Consider the following 20,076-nt stretch of genomic DNA (forward strand, 5'->3'; position numbering starts at 1 on the left):
GGGTGTTTCCCAGTACTGGGTTGCGACTAGAAGGACATTCGCTGCTCATAATTCTCACTTCAAATAGCTGTATGCCTATTACATATTCATAAAACACTGTGATATAACCGTGCTCTTATCTTATCGCTTTCTCATTACAATTGATCCGCTCCAGAGTTCGTTTCAATTGAGCCGAGACCACCTCTTTCAAGCAATCTCTGAGCGATTTATTTGGCGCGGATCCGAGCGAGATTGTTGGATTCACTTATGCCAAACAAACCACGCTAACTGGGCAAAAGAGACAGGTTCTGAAACAAACGTCTAGGTGTGAAAGAACCCTTAAACCTTAATGAGTTTCTTCCTTCTTTTAATCACAAAAGAAGATATTTTAAGGAAAGCTGAAAACCTTTGACTGCATTTGTTTTTTCTACCGAGAAAAGCCAATGATTTTTCAAAGTTTTTTTGAATATTTTCACTTGTGTTCAACAGAAAAATGAAACTCTGAAAGGTTTGGATCCACTTGAGGGTGAGTAAATAGTGTGTACATTATCATAATTAGGTGAACTATGCCTTTAACCTCATCCACTGTGCAGTTTAGTAATACCCCAGAAACCCAAATGATCTGTCATCCTTCCGACTTTCTAAATTTACCATCAAATCTCATTTTTATACAGTTTCCTGCCACATAAGTTCTTTTTTGTTGTTGTTGTTTTGTTCTAGTCATTGTATCAGAATGTTCTCTGTTCACAGACATCAAAGATAACAAACATTTGATATCTTTTTTTATCCTGAGCACTTTTATTAGGCATCTACAGTAAACTGTTTTTCGAAACAGCTTTTTTTTGCTAGAGCCACTAGTCTTTGACTTTTATACAATTGTAGCAGCTTCAGGCTTGTGACCGCATGCTCAAATCTAATTGGACCGTCTAATTCATTATCGATGAGTAAAAGAAAAAAATACACTTATCAGAAAAGAAAAAGTCTTGCTTTGTTGTAGTGCTATTGATTGCATCTCGTGTTTAACACTCCAGAGAGATCTACAGTTATGATTTAAGAGCCTCATCACATTTTGTGTTTACTTTAATCATGGGGCCTTGAAGGTGCCTGGTATGAAAATGTCAGCTGCAAATCCATCAAGCCATCTAGTTTCTGAGGTGAGCCACCTTGGCTCAAACGTGTTGGTCCTGCACATAACTAATTGCTCTATAGGATTGTGACTTGAAGGAATTTTGAGATTAGGGCAACACCTTGGATACCATTTCCACCTTCTTTATCATGTTTTTTTTTTAAACCATTCCTAAACAATATAAAGTATGGCAGGGTACATTATCCTTTTGAAAGAGGCTACTTGTGTCATTGAGGGGTGTACTGTAAATTTACATACACATACATGGCCAGGGTTTTTTCCAGGAGAACATCCTGGGGGGCACCATTTCCCCAAGTAAATGTTGCATACATAGAGTAGACTTATCGGGACAACATTCTTCTGGTGCTCTAAGGTCTAGGTTCAACACTCAAGTGCCCATTGTAGACACTTTCAGCGGTGGACAGGAATTATCATAGACACTGTCTGGTCTTCAAACTCTTGCACAATAGAATGTGATTCACTGTGTTGTGACCCATTCCTAACATTGTTTACTTTTTGTGTGACTTTGGCCCAATCACAATTCTACCCCTTTAGCCCTTGCTCTTACCCTTACCCCTACCCCTCGTTTTTGCAAGGGTTAGGGGTGTCCTAATTCTCTTTGGCTTGAAGGTGTAGGGCTAAGGGGAAGGGGTGAATAGCCCTTTGAACGAAGATTTATCAGGACCACACTTGAAACCAAGGGGTAAGAAATTTTCCTAGAATACAACTTTCACAACGGCAGTATTGCTGAACCCGGAAGTAAGGAGATCTTTACAAATTACGAATAAGTATTTTTTTGTCATTATTCCAAATTTTTACGACAAACAAAGACATGTTTTAACATATTCATAATTCTTGTCCAAATTCTTAGGGGTAAATTTTGAAGCCCTTCCCCTTCGGTTGTAAGGGCCATAGGGAAGGGGAAAGGGTAGGGGTACAAAAATAGAATTGGGATTGGGCCGTTATGTTGGCATGGTAAATCAACCTTCATTACCCTTGTACCCAACACCCTTTCACTTGTCCATACTTCAATACTGTTAGTAATGCACATGCTTTGCCATTTTAGAGATATTTTGATCCATTTGGCTTTTTAAAACAATCTGACACTGATTATTGTTAGCTCAGCATCAGATCTACTCAGACTTTAATACTTGTTAGGAGATGATCAATGAAATTCGCTTCACTTCTGACTCGTTTTCTTTTGGCTCATCAGTGTAAATTCGGTCTTCATTGTCTTTCCTCACAATTTGTTTTTTCTTTATAAAATTAACATTTGCTAAAAACTGGAAAATACAGTTACAATACAACTTTTTCTAGAAAAGGATGCCATTTATACTGTAGTTAATACAATGTATTATGTCTAGGCAGTTGTGTAAGTTCACCTAAAGATCTTCAGTTCTTCTGTAAGACCAGTTGATGAAAAGAATTGCATTTAGTTAACAAACCAACATAAGTTGTGACCAACGATACAGAAACCCGAACGTAAGTTTGTATAAGGCTTAAAAATGTACAATTGTGTCAACTGTTAAACTGACTATTGTCAAGTTCTTAACGCCTCAGCTTTGAAAAAATACCCCTCGTTTTCAGAAGTAAATATAAAGGTATAGTTCACCCAAAAAATTTAAGTTCTTCTGAATTTACTCACCCTCCATTTTATTTTGAGAAGTTGGAAACCTGCAACCACTGGCTTTCATACTAGTGTTTTGTTCCAACAAGGAATGTCAGTTGTTACAGATTTTTCAAAATATTTTTTGTGTTCAACAGTATAAAGAAACACATAAAGGTTTGGAACCACTTGAAGGTGAGTAAATAGTAAGTAAATAATTTTTTTTTGTGAGAATTATCCCTGCAAAATTAAAATGCATTTGACTGCATTCTAAATATACAGTCTTAATATGCTATATTTTAGGAGAAAATGATCAGCTCTGCCTGTTTTGAAGACAATTGCTTGTGTATTAGTAGATAGTTTAGGGCTTAAGCAAAAAAGAAAGTGACATTTTTATGTTGTAGCTCATACCTTAAACTGTAACAGTCAGCAGTCACTAGCCATAAATCTCCAATACCCATTGTTTGTCCAGAAAGACAACAAAACATTTCCTGTGAAGCTTATGATCTGACTATCAGAGTCAAACACAGATAGGAAGTGAGGTCTAGGGCACACAAATGACAGCACATAGTATTCATTAACTGTGTGTTTGCTTGAGATGCATCCAAAGACTCATTTTTTTTTTTTTGTAATGTAGATGTTTGGATTTCTGACAGCAACACAGGGCACTAGGTGGCAGTACATCACCCAGAAGCCTCTTCACTTTGCTGTAGGAATCGTTTTGTGTTGGCCAATGCACATTGCGTCTCTAATCTAGCCCAAATATTTCGCTGTGTGCAGTATGTGTGTTTGTCTGGCACCTCCGGACAACTCTGCTGAACTCAAGGACAATAGCAAGGTCAGTGATTGACCTCAGTCTGTGTACCCACTGCATCCTGTGCCCACATCAGAATTTAACCCTTTCCACCCTGCTCTATCTTATGAATCAGTCAGACAGTTTGTGTATGCATGGACAGTGAGGTGTGGTGCTTCAGGAGTGTTGTTGTCTTGAATGCTTGTACTCGTAGGTGGTCGAATCAAATGTTTTTTTTTTTTTTTTTGCATGTCATGCTGTGGGAGGTACTCGGTCTGGCCATTACAGAACAGTTTAAAGAGCAGCGCATCACAATACAGTCTGGAGCACAAGAGCTGTGTGAACATTCCAGCCAAACATACACATACACACACTTACACACACAAGCCTCTACAAACTCTTTTACATGCTGCCAACAGGTGTGTTTTTTTATTTTTTGGAAAAAGCCTTTGATGGCAACAAAATGGAGGGAGGAAAGAGGGGTTCTACACTTTTTATAAGACTTACTGTGAGGGCTGAAATAAAAAACAGATCCTCCCCATACTCTCCACCCCACTCGACAAGAGAAATAAAACAAACAGCCTTGGAATGATGAGTCATTACAGTGCCTGTTAGAAATTCCTCGAACATTCTATTCGTCTTGGTCTTCTTCATTGTTTTCGACTTGTTTTCCGATGTCATCTATTTCATCTTCTTCTTATGTCTTGTCATCATTTTCAGTTACTGCTTTCATTTTCTACTTCAGGGTCCTATTTTTCGACTAGTTCTTTGGCTTGTTAACCTTTTGGTGTTCGGCCTTGAACAATTTTTATTTTTTGTTTGGACTTTTTATTTTATTGCTATGTGAATACACAATATAAAAATACAATTAAATAAATATGCATGATTCAAAAAGTCTTGGGAAAACACTCACACTCAGTTCGCAGTCTTACTGAAAGCTTGTTTTGAGATATCAACTTCAAATTTGAAACAACTTTTTAAAATGTATGTATATTTGGCTTACTTTCCTTTCGTTTTTCAGTTTTAGAGCGGATATATTAAGCAAAATATGTATTTTATATCAAATTTGGAAAATAGTATTTTTTAATAGCAGTGAACATTTTAATTACCTTTCTATTTCCAATTAAGCATTCAAGATATATGATGTTTGAGAGTTTCAGAGACATTTGAGACATTTAAGAGTTTGAGTTGGAAAAATACTTTATTTATATACACTGTAAAACCCAAAAAGTTAAGGTAAGTTAAGGTAACCATTTGAGGAAACCGACTGCCACAAACCATTTTAGTTCCAAAATAATTCCTAATGAGTACTGTGAACTTAATCCATTTGATTAAATGAAGCAATTTGAGCACAGTAAAACCCATTAAATAAAAATAACTTAAATTGATAAATTAAGGCAACTCAAACCATTTGAGGAAACCGATTGTAACAAACTATTTGAGTAAAAAAAACGAATCTATACGAGAACTGTGAACTTACTCTATTTAATGAGGTATTGAATTCACTCATTACCCTAAACAATAAGTTCAAAACTCTTTTTAAATGAGTAACTTACAGTAAATTTTGAGTTAACTACATTCATTTCATTTGATAAAGTTGACTGTTGGGTTTTACAGTGTATATATTTCGATGCTCTAAATGTTGCTAGAAAGTAATAAAAGGATTATTACATTATACATATATGTTAGTACCACAAAACCCTTTAACGTACAAAATTTATGGAATGCTTATCTAGATAAAACATTTATTTCATTGAAATTGAAGCAAACAGTCATTTTTGAAGTCCTAGCACCAGGTGGTTTGTATTTAGTTAATTTTTTTTATTATCTTCTTGTTCAGTAGTGGCACAGTTGCTCTGTGGTTAGCACAGTCGCCTCACAGCAAGAAGGTCACTGGTTTGAGTCCCAGCTGGGCCAGTTGGCATTTCTGTGTGGAGTTTGCATGTTCTCTACGTGTTCCAGTGGGTTTTCACCGGGTGCTCTGGTTTCCTCCACAATCCAAATAGGTGAATTGAATAAGCTAAATAATAAGTGTGTATATGCTGGTATGTATCGGTATTTTCCAGTATTGGGTTGCGGCTGGAAGGGCATCAGCTGCAAAAAACATGTGCTGGATAAGTTGGCGGTTAATTTCGCCTGATTAATAAAGAGACTAATCCGAAGGACATTGAATATATGAATGAATGAATAAACTATATTGGCCAGTCTATGAGTGGATGTGTGTGGATGAGTGTTTACCAGTACTGGGCTGTGGCTGGAAGGGCATCAGCTGTGTTAAACGTATGCTGGAATAAATAGTTCGTTCACCTCTGAAATAGAGAATAAGTCAAAGGAAATTGAATAAATAAATCTTCTTGATTATTATATTTATTTATTTTCTATTGTTATAATGAATCACAACTTTTTTCATCATCATCCTCTACACCTTAATTCTAATTGTTCAATCCCTGTTCAAACTTGTGGACAGTTTGTTTGTAATTTGAGCCTGTAAAGGATCATCTTTACAAAAATAGAAATGCTGTGATCATTTACTCACCCTCATTCCAATCAAAAATGTATGACTTTGTTTTGTCTGTGGAGACAAAATCAGATCTATTGAAGAATGTTGGTAATCATGCGGCTTTGGTTACCATTGACTTCTATTTTATGGCTATAAAAAGCAAATTTCAGAATATACATTGTTGGGAGAACTAAGAGTGCAAAAATATGTTGTATCTTAAACAAAATTAACGTTTTCATTAAAAAAGTTATCAGTTGACTTAAATAGACAGAATGTTTGGCATTCAATTTTTAATCAAACGCAGCAGTCGTTGTGCTATTGTCGTGCTGAATTGCTTTCTCTTTTTTAATTGGTCTTTTCACGCTCGCGTCTATTTAATCATACATCAGACTTTACCTGGAAACAGTACAGCTCCCTACACAACAAACTGAAGACAATCTGCTTACAATATATGTGCCATCTAATCTATCACGTTTCAGGAGCCATGATGGCAGTACATCTCTTTGAAACATTCTTTCAGCATGTCTTCCTCAAAAAAATGACCTCATCAAATAATCCAGAAGCACCACAACAAAAATGACAGCATCAAAACATGCACCAGGTCTTCATTTCTATGTATTAATTTGGGTAGATGCTAGAAAGACATGATGTCCCATATTGTGGAATAAACAAAAATCATTACAGTGACATCAGTATGTAAACTTACAGACACCACATGTCGCACATTGCTTAACATTTTGCAGAAAGCACCATTTATTGACTACTATTGGACATAAATGCACATCTCTAACCTTAAAGTAAAATAAATGTCAGGCAGATTTTGTCGTGACGATTTATGATCGTAAACATCAGGTACACAAAGTGAAAGGAGAAATGCAGGAAACATAGGCTTTAGGACCCAGAGTCACAGCTCAGCGGAGGCAGGGCAAGGCTGACTCACTAAATATGTCTGAGGAATGAGAGAGAGAGAAAGAAAGATAGATAGAGAGAGAGAGAGAGAAAGAGAGGGAGAGGTAGAAGTGAAGAGAGGAGCAGAGAGACAGGAGACCGGAGCAGAGGTGATCTTGCCCTCATTAGTGTCAGGACTACAGGATGATTATGGGTTGACAAGGGAATGATGGAAGCAAACAAAGTTCTTCATTTTGTGCCATCCGGTAAGAACCACATGCACTCTCACTCACACACACATATGGACATGCTTCTGCGCTGTCACGACTGAGCATCTGAGGGTTTCCTGAAATTTGAGAGTGTGTGCTAAACATGTGCAGCGCAGAGGATGCATGTGTATCTGTGTGTTGTCGTAAGTTTTCCCTCTGTTGAATCCTGCAGGTCTGTGGATTGTTTTTCTCACATGCCTGCTGCTGTTTTTTTGGGGGGGTGCGTTATGCTGGAATGCTGCTTTTTTGTCGTTAAACGCTTTCATGCTGTTAATCAGTCGAGAAAATAGGAAAAACGACATCACACACTTTCAGATACCTGCACACACACGTGCTGAAACACGAATGAGGGAGAGGGAGATGTGGGAAAAGAGACTGATGCTAAACACAGATCAAAATCAAGTACCTGTAAGGCAGCGCTAGGAACAAAACCTTGATCAGGCGTTGTTGGAGTGTGCGTGCGCGTGAGAATGAGCGGGTATGTGTAGCTGGTAGTCCTCTGGGAGAGCAGGTCTTATTTGTACGCGATGTTGCTGTTCAGTTTGTCTCATTGTGAGAAGTCGGTCTAATATCGCATGCAACACACGCTCTGTCAAGTGCACCTACATCGCTGTCCTTTCCCTTCACTCAGTGTAAACACAGTAGGTAATAGATGTGGGAAGACACTAAATCTTGTGCTCGTCTTCCCCCCAATACACACACACACACATACACAAACGTCCATAATGAGACTGTGATTTGCATCCTCCGCCTAAGGGATTGAACTTCAAAATCAGTTGATGTCTCAATTTTCTCTCCTCGCATGATTATGTGTGTTTCTTCGTGTGCGTGTGTGACACACAGCATCAAGTGCGCATTTGATCAGCCTGTTGTAATTGACACTTACTTTGTGGCCATCTCGGCTTGTGGATAATCGCGGTGGCACTCTGTCAATACCATCATTTCCAGAGAATCTCAATGTCATTGGAGCAGGTCACTGTACCCGCTTGAGAACTTTCTCATATGCAATTTCATATAAGCGAGCAATCGCTACAAGTTGCTCCAATGGATGAACGGATGGATCGAATTAAATTAACGACAAGCTAATATAATAAGCGATGTCCTCTGTCTTTTTTATGACTGTAACAAGCCTCAGGATTGTTCACTAGCCTCTCATTACACACACACACACACACACACACACACACACACACACACACACACACACGAAAGGTGGACATTTTGTCCCCAAATTTCTTTATTTATGATTTCCCATTGTGTTTGCGTGTGAAATAACCCATTTGCACTTGCAGATGGTGGGATATGAATAGATGTTATTTTCTGGAGGGCCGATTGACTTTGTGTGGCAATTATTTGTGTGTGTGTACAGTCATCAGCCAAATCCCAGAGAGGTTGGCAATGCAATGACTTTTTCTATTCTCCATTTGTCTTCCACCCACTGTACATTACAGTCTGCAAGGAGGAAATTAGAATCACACATTCCTCTGTTTATCTTCTCTGTTTACGGTGCGCTGTAAAACAGCCATATGGGCATCTTCTCCCATACAAAGAGTGGCGTCTGTGAGTGCGAAGCCGTCGCAGACATTCACATGATGGAGAGGTTGATCTGCCTGACCCTCAGACGTGGTCAAAACATGGATATTTTTAGAGGCCCTAAAAATGCACACAATGTCAGACTTGGCCGAGTGCTGTGTGTTGTTGTGCGCGAGACTAATTAATTGGGCATCTCTTCAACTCAAAGTCTGATCGCAGATAGGCATGCCTCTGCTCTTCCGTAATGGATTAAATATAGCTCACGGGAAAAAAGTTACAAAAGCTCCGTCCTCTACTTTGTGTTCACGAATGTCAGGAACCCCCTCTCGCATCCACACACAAACACCCACACTCAGGCAAACAGACGCGCCCCCCTGCCCACCCCTGGAGTAAACGTTAGATTGCTTCAAGATGTCAGAGGATGCCAGTGTTGATGAATTCCGACCTTTGATTGCGAAGCTGCCCGTGCGCCAGGGGAGAAACCTCACACATGCCACTTTTCTGACATGCATACATAGACAGATGCGCATGTCACCTTTCTGATACACTAGAACACACACGCTCAGACTGCTGTATAACCAAATAGATGCCATCACTGCCTTTAAATGTCAAACAGTTATCCTTTTTCTCTCCCAATTTGCAATCCACGCAAGGACGCTTGTGATATAGCTGTATCCTTTTTCTGTTCTCCCTCACTTGTGCTTTGTCTCCGGTTTGGTCTTCTCTTTTTTTGCAGGAGCGGTACTGTAGATTGTAAAGGGGGGAATAGTGGCCTGGCTTTAATAGAGGAAGAAGGGAATGTGCAAGCAATTAGCAGGAATCCCCCAGCAGAGCTCTCACAAAACCAGAGCAGCCGAGATATGAAGGAAAGGAAAATCTGTATTCCCTTGGTGTACAGGACAATAGTGTCCATGCAAACACATTTAAGCTGCGCGTTCCCCTGGTGGCGCGTGATTAAAGACGGCTGTCATGTTGAAGCACGTTAGTACTGCGGTCACTGGATCCTGACGTCCACCTCTCTCAATCTCTCTTCTAAGCTCAAGAGGGTTTTATACTGGATAAAATTGAATAAACAGAGCAATATCTGATGCTATAATTGTGGTATTACCTAGATGTTGATTTTCTGTTAAGGTTTGGTGTGCTTTGCTTTTTTCACACACAAACGCCGCTCTGCGTATTTTCTTCTACAGCTTAGTCAGAGGGAGACGCTGGCTCACCTACATCTCTATAACGCCGTAGAGTATGCATAGATCACTATCAGGGTCACCCAGTGATTGCTCCCTTCACACCAGGAGATGGACGCATCAGCCGAAGCGCACGCTACAGAAACATCCCTGCCGTATGAAATTCATCTAAAAGCACTCGCACAAATGGCTGCCGCTTTAGGATTTCCCTGCAAATTGGCATGAAAGGTTGTTTTAAATGAATGTGTGAAGATCGGTATACTGATTTGCACCTTACTCTGTGAGGGATTTCATAGATCTATTATCAGAACGGTTTCTTCTTCATTACAGTCAGGCGATCCTCTGATGGCATGCCAGCAGACTGCCCACAGTCTGTTCACTGATGCAGTTAGCACTCAGAATAAAAGCAAAAGCTAGTTTTGAAATCACTATTCCTGATCTCAGATGCATTTCTGTAAGGCATTGTTAACTAAACTATGGTGGCAAATACAGTTTAATAATTTCACAAACTTGTGTAATTACAACTGCAGCTTCAACAGTTTGAAGAATGATTAAATGGCACATAGACTATCTTCGTTTTTCTTTTTTCTTTTAATTATTTCAACGTCTACAGTGTAATCTTTCATTTTAAGCCTACTCAGTGTAATTGAGTACACTTAATTTTTTAAATAAATATTTGTATCTATTTCTCAGTGAATATGGGCAATGGATTTTGGTGGATTTAAACAAAACAGATTTATTAAACAGATTCAATTATTGAAATATTTGGTCCCACTTTGTATTAAGAGGCCTTAACTAATATGTACTTACATAGGAGTTTGTTACAATGTACTTATTGTGTAAATACATGTTTTTACTGTGTACGTATGCTTGATTAAATACATGTATGTAATTACATCTGTAACTAACTTTTGTAATTACATTTGTAAATACACTGTTGACCATCCCTTACACCTTAACCTACCCTTAAACTTACCCAGGCCACCAAACCTGTCCATAACCCAACCTCTATTCCAACTCAAAAGCACCACAAGTGTTCTCAAATACATTATAAACAAAGTAAGTACATTGCATTTATTTTTTTGATGTAAGTTAACTTAATTAGAGATTAAACATTAAACAATTAAGTTTCCCCCAACAAAACCTTGAGATTTATGTTGTTTCAATTTAAAAGTAAAAAAAAAAGAAAACTAATTATTTTTAAAAGCAAAAGTAATTTTTCGGAAAACACACCCCTGATTGGTTTGTGTTATGCAATGCCTGAAACTAAATTGAACAAAAAAAAATTATAATAATTTGAATTACCAGTCTATTATTATAAATAAGGAATATTCAGTGATTTTCACTAAACCTAAAGTGCAAAACTGTATTATTTTAACACTTTCTCACAGAAAGAAACAAATAAATAAATAAAAATCAATCCATTTTTTTGTTTTTTTGCTTTCTTACTTTCATTCATTCATTTACTTACCTTTTTAAACATATTTTATTTGATTTACAGCACTGTAAAAAATGCAGTGTTCCAAACAGTTCATTCATGTTATCTCAACACAAATTGATTACTTTTAACAAATTTATGTGGATTGAACATAAAAAATAAGTTTCCCAATGAAATTTCAAGAATTGTGTTGTTTCAGCTTATTTTAAATAACAAGCAAATAATAATAATAATAATAATAATAATAATAATAATAATAATAATAATCATTTGCGTGAGGGAATAGTTCGCCCCAAAATTAATTCTGTCAACATTTACTCACCCTTGATTTTCTCTAAACCAGTTTAATTTTTTTTTTCTTTTGTTGACCACAAAAAAAATATATATATTTTTTGGAAAGATTGGTGGAAACCTGTAACTATTGACTTCCATAGTATTTGTTTATTCTTCTTTTGAAGTAAATGGTTACAAATTTTTCTGAAAAAAAAATGACATTTTTCAAAAAAAAAAAAAGAAAAACTCTAATTGAATAAATGATTCAATTTGAATTTCCTGGGTAAATAAAGGGTGAGTAAAGGATGACAGAATTTTCATTTTTGGGTGAAACTAAGTCTTTAATGCCACTGTAATAATACATAAAGTATTATAAATGTGCATTACATTTTTTATATTCTTCATGCACATAAATATGTGGACCCACTTTATATTAAAACAGCCACAGTCTGAAGACATGTGGTATACTGTAGATGAATTGATTAAGCTAAATTGGCCGTGGTGTATGTGTGTGAATGCAAGAGTGTATGTGTGTTTCTCAGTGTTGGGTTGTGGCAGTGTTGGGTTGTGGGGCATCAGCTACTTAAAATATGCTGGATAAGTTGGCGGCTCATTCCACTTTGTTGACCCCTGATTAATAGGGATCAATTCAAAAAGAAAATGAAAGAATAAATATATAATAATTAGATAAATATGTGTGGAATATTATATTATTAAATATATGATTAAATAAATATATTCTAAACCCTTAACATTTTAACTTACCTACACAACTAAACTTGACCCAATAACCATATCCTACCTAAATACTGTAACAGCATAAAAAGTATTTCTCAGTACAACTTGAGCATAAAAATATAACCATAACACAAAACGTTTGATGTAGGAAATAGTATTGAAATAAATCTAATGTGAAATGTGTGATCTGTGGTTCTGTTCAAAAATATGTGCCATCACAGTCGATGAAAAGATTCCTTTATTCAGCTTAAGGTAAAAAAGAAATAAAAATAATGTAAATCACAAGTATTTCTGATAAAAGTGTCCCAAAAAGTTGTGCAGGAATAAAACATAATTGGTCAATTTCATGTCAGTTAGACGGGCCTTTTCTGGTGCAAGCAAGGAGTTTCTTGTCCAGAATAAACTCAAAGCTGGATCAGATTGTATGTCGAGAGTCAAGAGCATCTCCCGGCAGAGGCAAATAAATGTCGCCGTCACACATGCTTGATTCAGTTTAATTCCGCTTGGCCTTACTAAAATATTTTTAATGTCTATTTAGGCTTTGAAAGATTCGCATCATGTGCGCTTGCATGCAGAAACAGTCATTTTTCCTTATTTAAGAGTTATGACAATGAGTTTTTTCTGTCTCTTAATACTCCCACAACAGCATGCATATTAATATTTCTTCGCCACTCTCCATGCTTTGTTTGTAGAGAGAATGCATCGTCAACTGTTTGGCCTTTTCTCTCCAGGAATTTTCTGTCAAGCAGTTTCATACACACACACACACACACACACACACACACAACCTTGTGTCTCTCTCTCCATCTTCTCGCCTCATCACACTCTTCCCTTATTCCCAAAAGCAGCCGCATGTGTGTATGTATGTGTGTCATTATTGGTCTTCAGAAGGAATTCCCTCTCTAAGCAGTCAGAGACTTGAGTGCCAAAAAGCCTGCAGGCATATTAAGTCTCTCTCTTTCTTGCTCACTCTCTCGTAGATCTGGGCTGTAAGTGGCATTAAAAAGTGGCAGAGAGCACCTTTAATCTGTCTCATACGTCTCTCTTTCTGTCTGTCTGTTTAGTGGAGGTGTATCTACACTAAAGGGCCAACACTGCACACTGTTAGACAAGCAAAATACCATCGCAACCTGCAAGAGATGGGCTTTTTTCTCTCTCTCATAGCTTATCTTCTATATACCCAGAGTCATATCTGTGTCAAAGCATGGCCCGACCCGTACAGGTACAGCCGGATTAAAAGATCTCAAAAAACTAAGGTCTGTGAAATAACAGCGACTAAATTCCAGAACATCATCTCTAAACCCAAAGCACATGCTTTCTGTATTTGTATGTACTTTTGCGGTATTAAAGCCATAAATAGCTTATGTAAAAGGTGCATTCACATGTTTGATGCGCTTTTATATTACAGGACACGTGCCCGCTTTCTTACCTCCAATTTTTTAATGCGTATTGTCCATTTGTCAGGGCCAGGGATTAATGTTTTTGGTCTGCCAAAGCGTGGTGCCATATGGCTGGATGTAACAGCCTCGCAAACTCAATTTAGTAGATTTATTTTTTGACATTACGCAAACCTGCCGAGATGCGCCATGAGATTTCCGTGACAAATTAATTCCTCTCCTGATGAAAAAGTTAGAGGGATAGTTCTCCTGCAAATAAATCTGTAGTTATTTATTTACCGTCTTGTCGGTCTAATGGCCCTGCGTTTTTGCTTAGTTGTTTTGCTTCTGTGGGAAATAAAAGATGTTTTGCAGAAATTCTTTCTCAAACATTGGACATGTTTGAGAGTAGGGGATAGGGCTGGGTTATTAATGGAAAAGTAACCGAAATATCGATAATCAGAACCTATAATCAAAGTTTTTCCAGGTCAGTTTTTTTGATTACTTACCCTACCGAGTGTGGAGTCACATAACTGTTCATTTTATAAATATAAAATTATAATTTTTTTATTTAATTTTTTAACAGACCCACATACTGTTCACTACTATTTTAACTAATAATGTGATCCAATTCAGTCTTTATGTACATATCTTTTAACTTTGCTATTATGTATAAGTATGTAACTGTATAGAGTAACTTACTTTAGTTCAGTAATTCAATTCAATTCATTTCAATCTAGAATTACACTGTTAACTCTAACTTTACCTCTCAACCAACCTGTTAAAGTCCACTTGGACTCTAAGCTGCAACCTTTTTTTTTTTTTGTATTGTCTCAGGTTCTAAAGAAACAGAAAATTTAATGAGAAAGCAGTGGGCATGGCTTGTTTTTCTGCTGTAAGCTGAATGAATGTTGTAAAGTAGGCATTTGATTCAGAAAGATCAGGAATAGATTTTGGGAAGAGTTATTACAACATAACAGACACCTCCTCCTCAGCATTTCTGTTTGTTGTCTAAAAACTATAGTTGGAGGGGCGTGGTTATGTATGTTATACCTCAAAATCAGCACTTCCTGTGTTAATAGATGATCAGATATTAGGAGTTTGTTTGCTACTTAGTCTGTTTTTTTTTTGTTTTTTTGTTTTATAGGTTTGTTTGTTTTTCTGAGTTCTCATTCTTGCATTAATTTAATTAGCAAGATTTTGTAGCCCTCAAAAAGCTTTTGTTTTGTTGGATCTCTTTTTTAGTCTCTTGATTCTTTATAACACTTCGGTTTTGCTCACTATATACAGTGGGTCGAAATAAGCATTCAACATGTCACCATTTTTCTCAGAAAACATCGTTCTAAAGGTGCTGTTAAATTGAAAAACTAATTAGATCACAAATGAAGTTATGTGCAATAGAATAAAAAAAGAAAAAAGTATTGAACACATGAAGAAAGGGAGGTGTAGAAAGGGAGTGAAAGCTCAGACAGCAGCTGAAATCTCTCTGTAGTTATTCAGCAACCCTCTGCAACTGAACTGAAAAAAAACAGGAAGTGCATTTTTAGATTTAAATTTAAGATTACAAGAGCAACCTTTGTTTTCCCTTATGACATACACAACTGAATTGGTCACAACAAAACTGGCAATGTGAGCTTCAAAATCATATGGTTAGTTCTGATTTCCTTTGTACTTTTAACCTACCTTAACCTATTCTTACCTACCTAACCTTAACTGCATTCCACTTCAATAAGAGCAGAAGTGTTTTGCAATACTGCATGAGCACAAGAAGTGCAGTGGATACAATAAGAAACAACATTTAGCAGTGTACCAATTGGTTAGGTTTGTTGAGGGGTAGTTAATTTGAACTATGCTTAACTTACTGTTACTACTGAAACACTAAAAATAAAGTGTCACTGTTAAATATATATATCTATAATTTCTTTATGATGTAAGAACATTTTATATGTGTGTGAGATAAAGTGAGGGAGAGTCAATTACAAACAATTACAGTAAACACTGCACAATGTGAAACTACCAAAGATGTCATGTCATTATGAGTCACAACATGCTAGATGTCAATGATGAGAGACGTTGAAAGCGAAGGCTTTTCATGGTGCATGATTTTTAGTGCTCAAAAAAAAAAAAAAAAAAAACGTTTATCAGAACGTTAATGAGAACATTCTTAAAAAATGCATTTCCCCTTTAAGAAACTACAAACTGCACATTTGAATTTTGAATGCAAACGTCGATTTTGTTTTGCATGAACTGTTGTAATCAGTTAGAAAGATCTGACTGCTGCGCTACTTCCAGTTATTATGAGGTTTCATTTTATAGAAGAATATTGCATTAAGGTTGCTGTCTTGAAGGAAGCAGTGAGATCGAGCGGCTGTCTTGTGTGACCTAGCACCTTTGTGATGAGCTCATTTAACTGTATGTGTGTGTGAAAGAGAAGCTTTACTACACAATCCTGCTTTCACACCAGGCAAACTACACAGCCACCTCAGCCATGCACAACAACACACTCGCTCTCGCTCTGTTGTTTCATCTCCAAACACTTTTTATCTGCAAATTTGCATTATTTGCTGGAGAGTTTGTCCATCTCGACTGTATTTTACTACAGTAGCATGTCTGGTCTTGCCTGAAAAGAATATTTATATATAAAAAAGAGAGCATCCAGACAGGGAGGATGATATATTTGATGTTTTATGCTCTTTATCTTGCATATGAAACCAAACACACGCTCAAGATGTTTGCGGTTTTGTTGCGTCCTAACCACATACATGAGTATTTTCTAACAACCAGACCACCAAGCTTTAAAGAGACACCCCTCTTACTGCTCACTGGCGCAGAGAGCCTGAAATTGCCTGTGTGTGTGTGTGTGTGTGTGTTTGTGTGTGTAAAGGACTCGCTGGTTACTAAGCTTCAGTCTGACTCACACATCAGCTTATCTCTGTAGTAGAGCTGAATCTAGTCATAGTATTAAAACACACATGCAAACAATGATGATCCTGTCTGGGTTCAGGAAAACTGTACTCTGACATTCAAATCTTCGCACATGCACACAATAAAGACCTGTTTTGCCAGCTCTTGCTTCCTGTTTGCCAAGACAGCACTTCCTGTGTTAGTAATGATGATCAGATATTAGGAGTTTGCCCGCTAGATTTTTTTGTTTTGTTTTTTTCTGAGTTTGTATTATTTTTGTATTCATTTGATTAGCAAGATATTTGTAGCCCTCAAAAAGCTTTTGTTTTGTTGGATCTTTTTTTAAATCTTGTGGTGGAAATAAGTATTAGCACGAACAGAAAACATCTTTCTAATGGTGCTGTTGACTTGAAATTTACACCAGATGTTGGCAACAATCAAAGAAATACATATACGCAAAGAAAACAACATTAATTAGTTTAGAAATTAAGTTATGTGTAATACAATGAAATGATACAGAAAAACAGTATTGAACACATGATGAAAGGGAGGTGTGGAAAGGCAGTGAAAGCCCAGAGAGCAGCTGAAATCTTTCTGTAGTTATTAAGCCACCCGCTGCCCTTCGTCAGTGTAAATTAATATTAGTTGCTTCACAACATCTACATTATAGGATTATGAAGAGGAAACCAGAGTGGACATTTTAGAAGGACAATGATCCAAAACACAGCCAAGGAAACTCTCAGATGGTTTTATATAAAGTAAATCAAGCTGTAGAATGGCCCAGCCAATCACCTGACTTAAACCCAATATAAAATACAAATTTAAGATCAGATTTCATAGACAAAACCAAGAGAACCATCGATATTTTTTACACTGTGTAAAAAAGATAACAGCTGAGCAATGCATGAGTTCATTCTCCATAGGCGTCTTTAAGCTGCCATCACCAAAAAAGCCTTTTATGTAATGTATTAAATACATTTTATTAGTTTAATAGTTTAGTCCCTGTTTCCATTGTTATTACATATTACTATTTTTTGTCATATTTTCATGTTTGTATTGTTTAGTTTTTTTTTTTTTTGGTTCAATTCCACACCCACAGCTCCTTTAAAATATGTTCTCCTAGAAAAAAAATACTTGTGTTGAATACATTTTCTTCCACTGTATATCACTAAATCTGATATACTATATATGAAGAGTTTAAATTCAAAAACCTCTAAGCGCTACCTGAAATTTTCTTCAAATTGTTTCCCCGCGATGTTTGTTTAGTTTTTTCACTATAAAGGAAATGAAAAGAATATATTTTTTGCCATAAAATTGAAATTATTGAACCTACACACAGGAGCCTGAGAAAAATGTTCACTTTTAAAGAACATGTTTTTGCATCTGACAATCTCACAATTTAGTGATTAATCAATGTAGTTAATTAGTTATCTCACATTAATATTACATTTAAACGTTAAAACAGCTAAACTGAAGTCAAAAGTTTCAAGCAGACATTTAAAAAATATAAAAAAATCTTTTGATTGAATATTTTGAATAGAGAAAAGCACAAACTTTTGCTCTCGTCTCTCTGTAAGTAAAAAGCAATTGTTTTCCCTTTTCAATTGCAGAACATTGCAGAGAGTGTTGTATTTTAAACATGAGTGAAAGTGAATTAATAACGATGCCTCTCGACGGATCTGCTTGTGTTTTCATGCATCATGCATGGGTGAAGATTCGAATAGAAACTTTTGCTTTTTTAATTTCATGCGTCTGCTTTGGAACAGGCCGATGTGCAGTACCTACAGTAAACCCCCTCAAAGAGGAAGTGCGGCGTTTAAGCCTTACCCGTCCCTGCCCTGAATGATTTAAGGCTGAAAGTGCCGCAGCACCACTTCCTCTATCAGTCGTGCTCACTTCCTTTGCATATCGACAGGCGGGTTGTGAGCAGCATCAGTGGTGAAAATAAGCATGCTGTAACGTGGCATTAGCAGAATATCTTCAGATCAGACGTTGAGCCAGGGCTTGGTAAAGGTTGGTCACACGGTACCCATAGCTGGAGGCAGCGGAGACGAAGTACCCAGTGAAAGGTCAGAGTGGGGGTAAATAGCACAGTGACTGCGTCCCCTCTGGAGGGCCTGTAGGCATGGCTAGGCTGAAGGTGTTTTGTCTCTAGGGATGGTTCTGACGGAAACGCGCACAGAATACCAATCGCCTGCTGTGTCGTCACTGAGTTTGAATGGGAGGGGAGGGAGAGGGTGGTTTGTTTTGTTTTTTTCTGTCTGTCTCTCCAGCCCAATCTTTGCTTTTTAAATCGTGTTACGACAGGAGGACATTTAAAGAATTATGGGTTTGCTGGTGCAGGCCATTTATGCAAATGCTAGTGCATGCTGTTGATTAGACCTGGGTGGATTGTAAGCATCATGTAATAGCAGCGTATGAGAAGAAATTGCAGAAATCAACCTGAAAATAGTCACTCTGTTCCTGTGGGAGGGCGGCCTTATGTCGTGACCTTGGGGCTTTTACTGCGATCACACACCTTAGTAGGAGTAGAAGTTACATTATTTGTTTCAAACGCCTATGACACTCTGAGGCCGTACTCACACTAGGTACAGTTGCCTCGAACCGGGCCAAAGCACGCTTGTCCCCCCTCCCGTCTCCCCCGACGGCCCGCGCTCACACCATACCGGGCCACGGCACGCTTACGTCATCGCTGCTGCGCTGTTCAGAAGCGCTCTCTATGGCAAGCCTTTTTAGCATTTAAATCTTTGTTCTGACTCCATAAATATATTTAGAGATATCTCTATTTATATTTTGACTAGTCATAATTATAATTCGACTAGTCAGAATAACAATTAGAGATATCTACAATTGCAAATGTACTAGTACGAAATCAGATTGGAGATATCTGCAAATATATTATGACTGACTAGTCATATTCCTACATTGACTTCCATTGAAAAATATTTGCAGATATCTCTAAATGAGTTTTGACTCGTCACAATTGTAATTAGAGATATCTCTATTTATATCTCTATTTTACTAGTCATACAGATGTCTTTAATTCGTAATATTTAGAGATATTTACAAATATATTTGAAGATATCTCTAATTAATTTACTAATAGTCGAATTACAGTTGTAGATATCTTGAATTGGATTTTTGACGAGTCAAAACTCATTTAGAGATATCTGCAAATATTTTTCAATGGAAGTCAATGGAGGAATATGACTAGTCATAATATATTTGCAGATATCTCCAATCTGATTTCTTACTAGTACAATTGTAATTACAGATATCTCTAATTGTCATTCTGAAAAATCGAATTATAATAATGACTTGTCAAAATATATAATTATATCTCTAAATATATTTATGGATAGTCAGAACAAGGTTTAAATGTTAAAACGGCTTGCCATACGCTCTCATTTAGCAGCACAGTGGAGATTTCTCTAGTTATATCCTTTCAGTCGTTTGTTATGCAGTGACA

At 37.0% G+C, this 20,076-nt stretch overlaps 1 protein-coding gene across 20 annotated transcripts in view; it reads left to right on the forward strand.

The window, feature by feature from the left end:
- The window catches only part of slc4a11 (solute carrier family 4 member 11), a 176,500-nt gene that overhangs the window by 13,354 nt on the left and 143,070 nt on the right, over window positions 1–20,076 (forward strand). For 11 of the 20 annotated variants that reach the window (XM_005156556.6, XM_073919602.1, XM_073919604.1 and 8 more), the window contains exon 1: window positions 7,020–7,158. The exons of 8 other annotated variants lie outside the window; for them this stretch is intronic. In XM_005156556.6, coding sequence (XP_005156613.1) covers window positions 7,119–7,158 — 40 coding nt within the window. In that variant the 5' untranslated portion in view covers window positions 7,020–7,118. Of the gene's footprint in view, window positions 1–7,019; window positions 7,159–20,076 lie in introns of those variants that run through there. One more of the 20 variants, NM_001159828.1, reaches the window with a different exon arrangement.

Source organism: Danio rerio, chromosome 13 (genome assembly GCF_049306965.1).
Source record: "Danio rerio strain Tuebingen ecotype United States chromosome 13, GRCz12tu, whole genome shotgun sequence".
Taxonomy (NCBI): domain Eukaryota; kingdom Metazoa; phylum Chordata; class Actinopteri; order Cypriniformes; family Danionidae; genus Danio; species Danio rerio.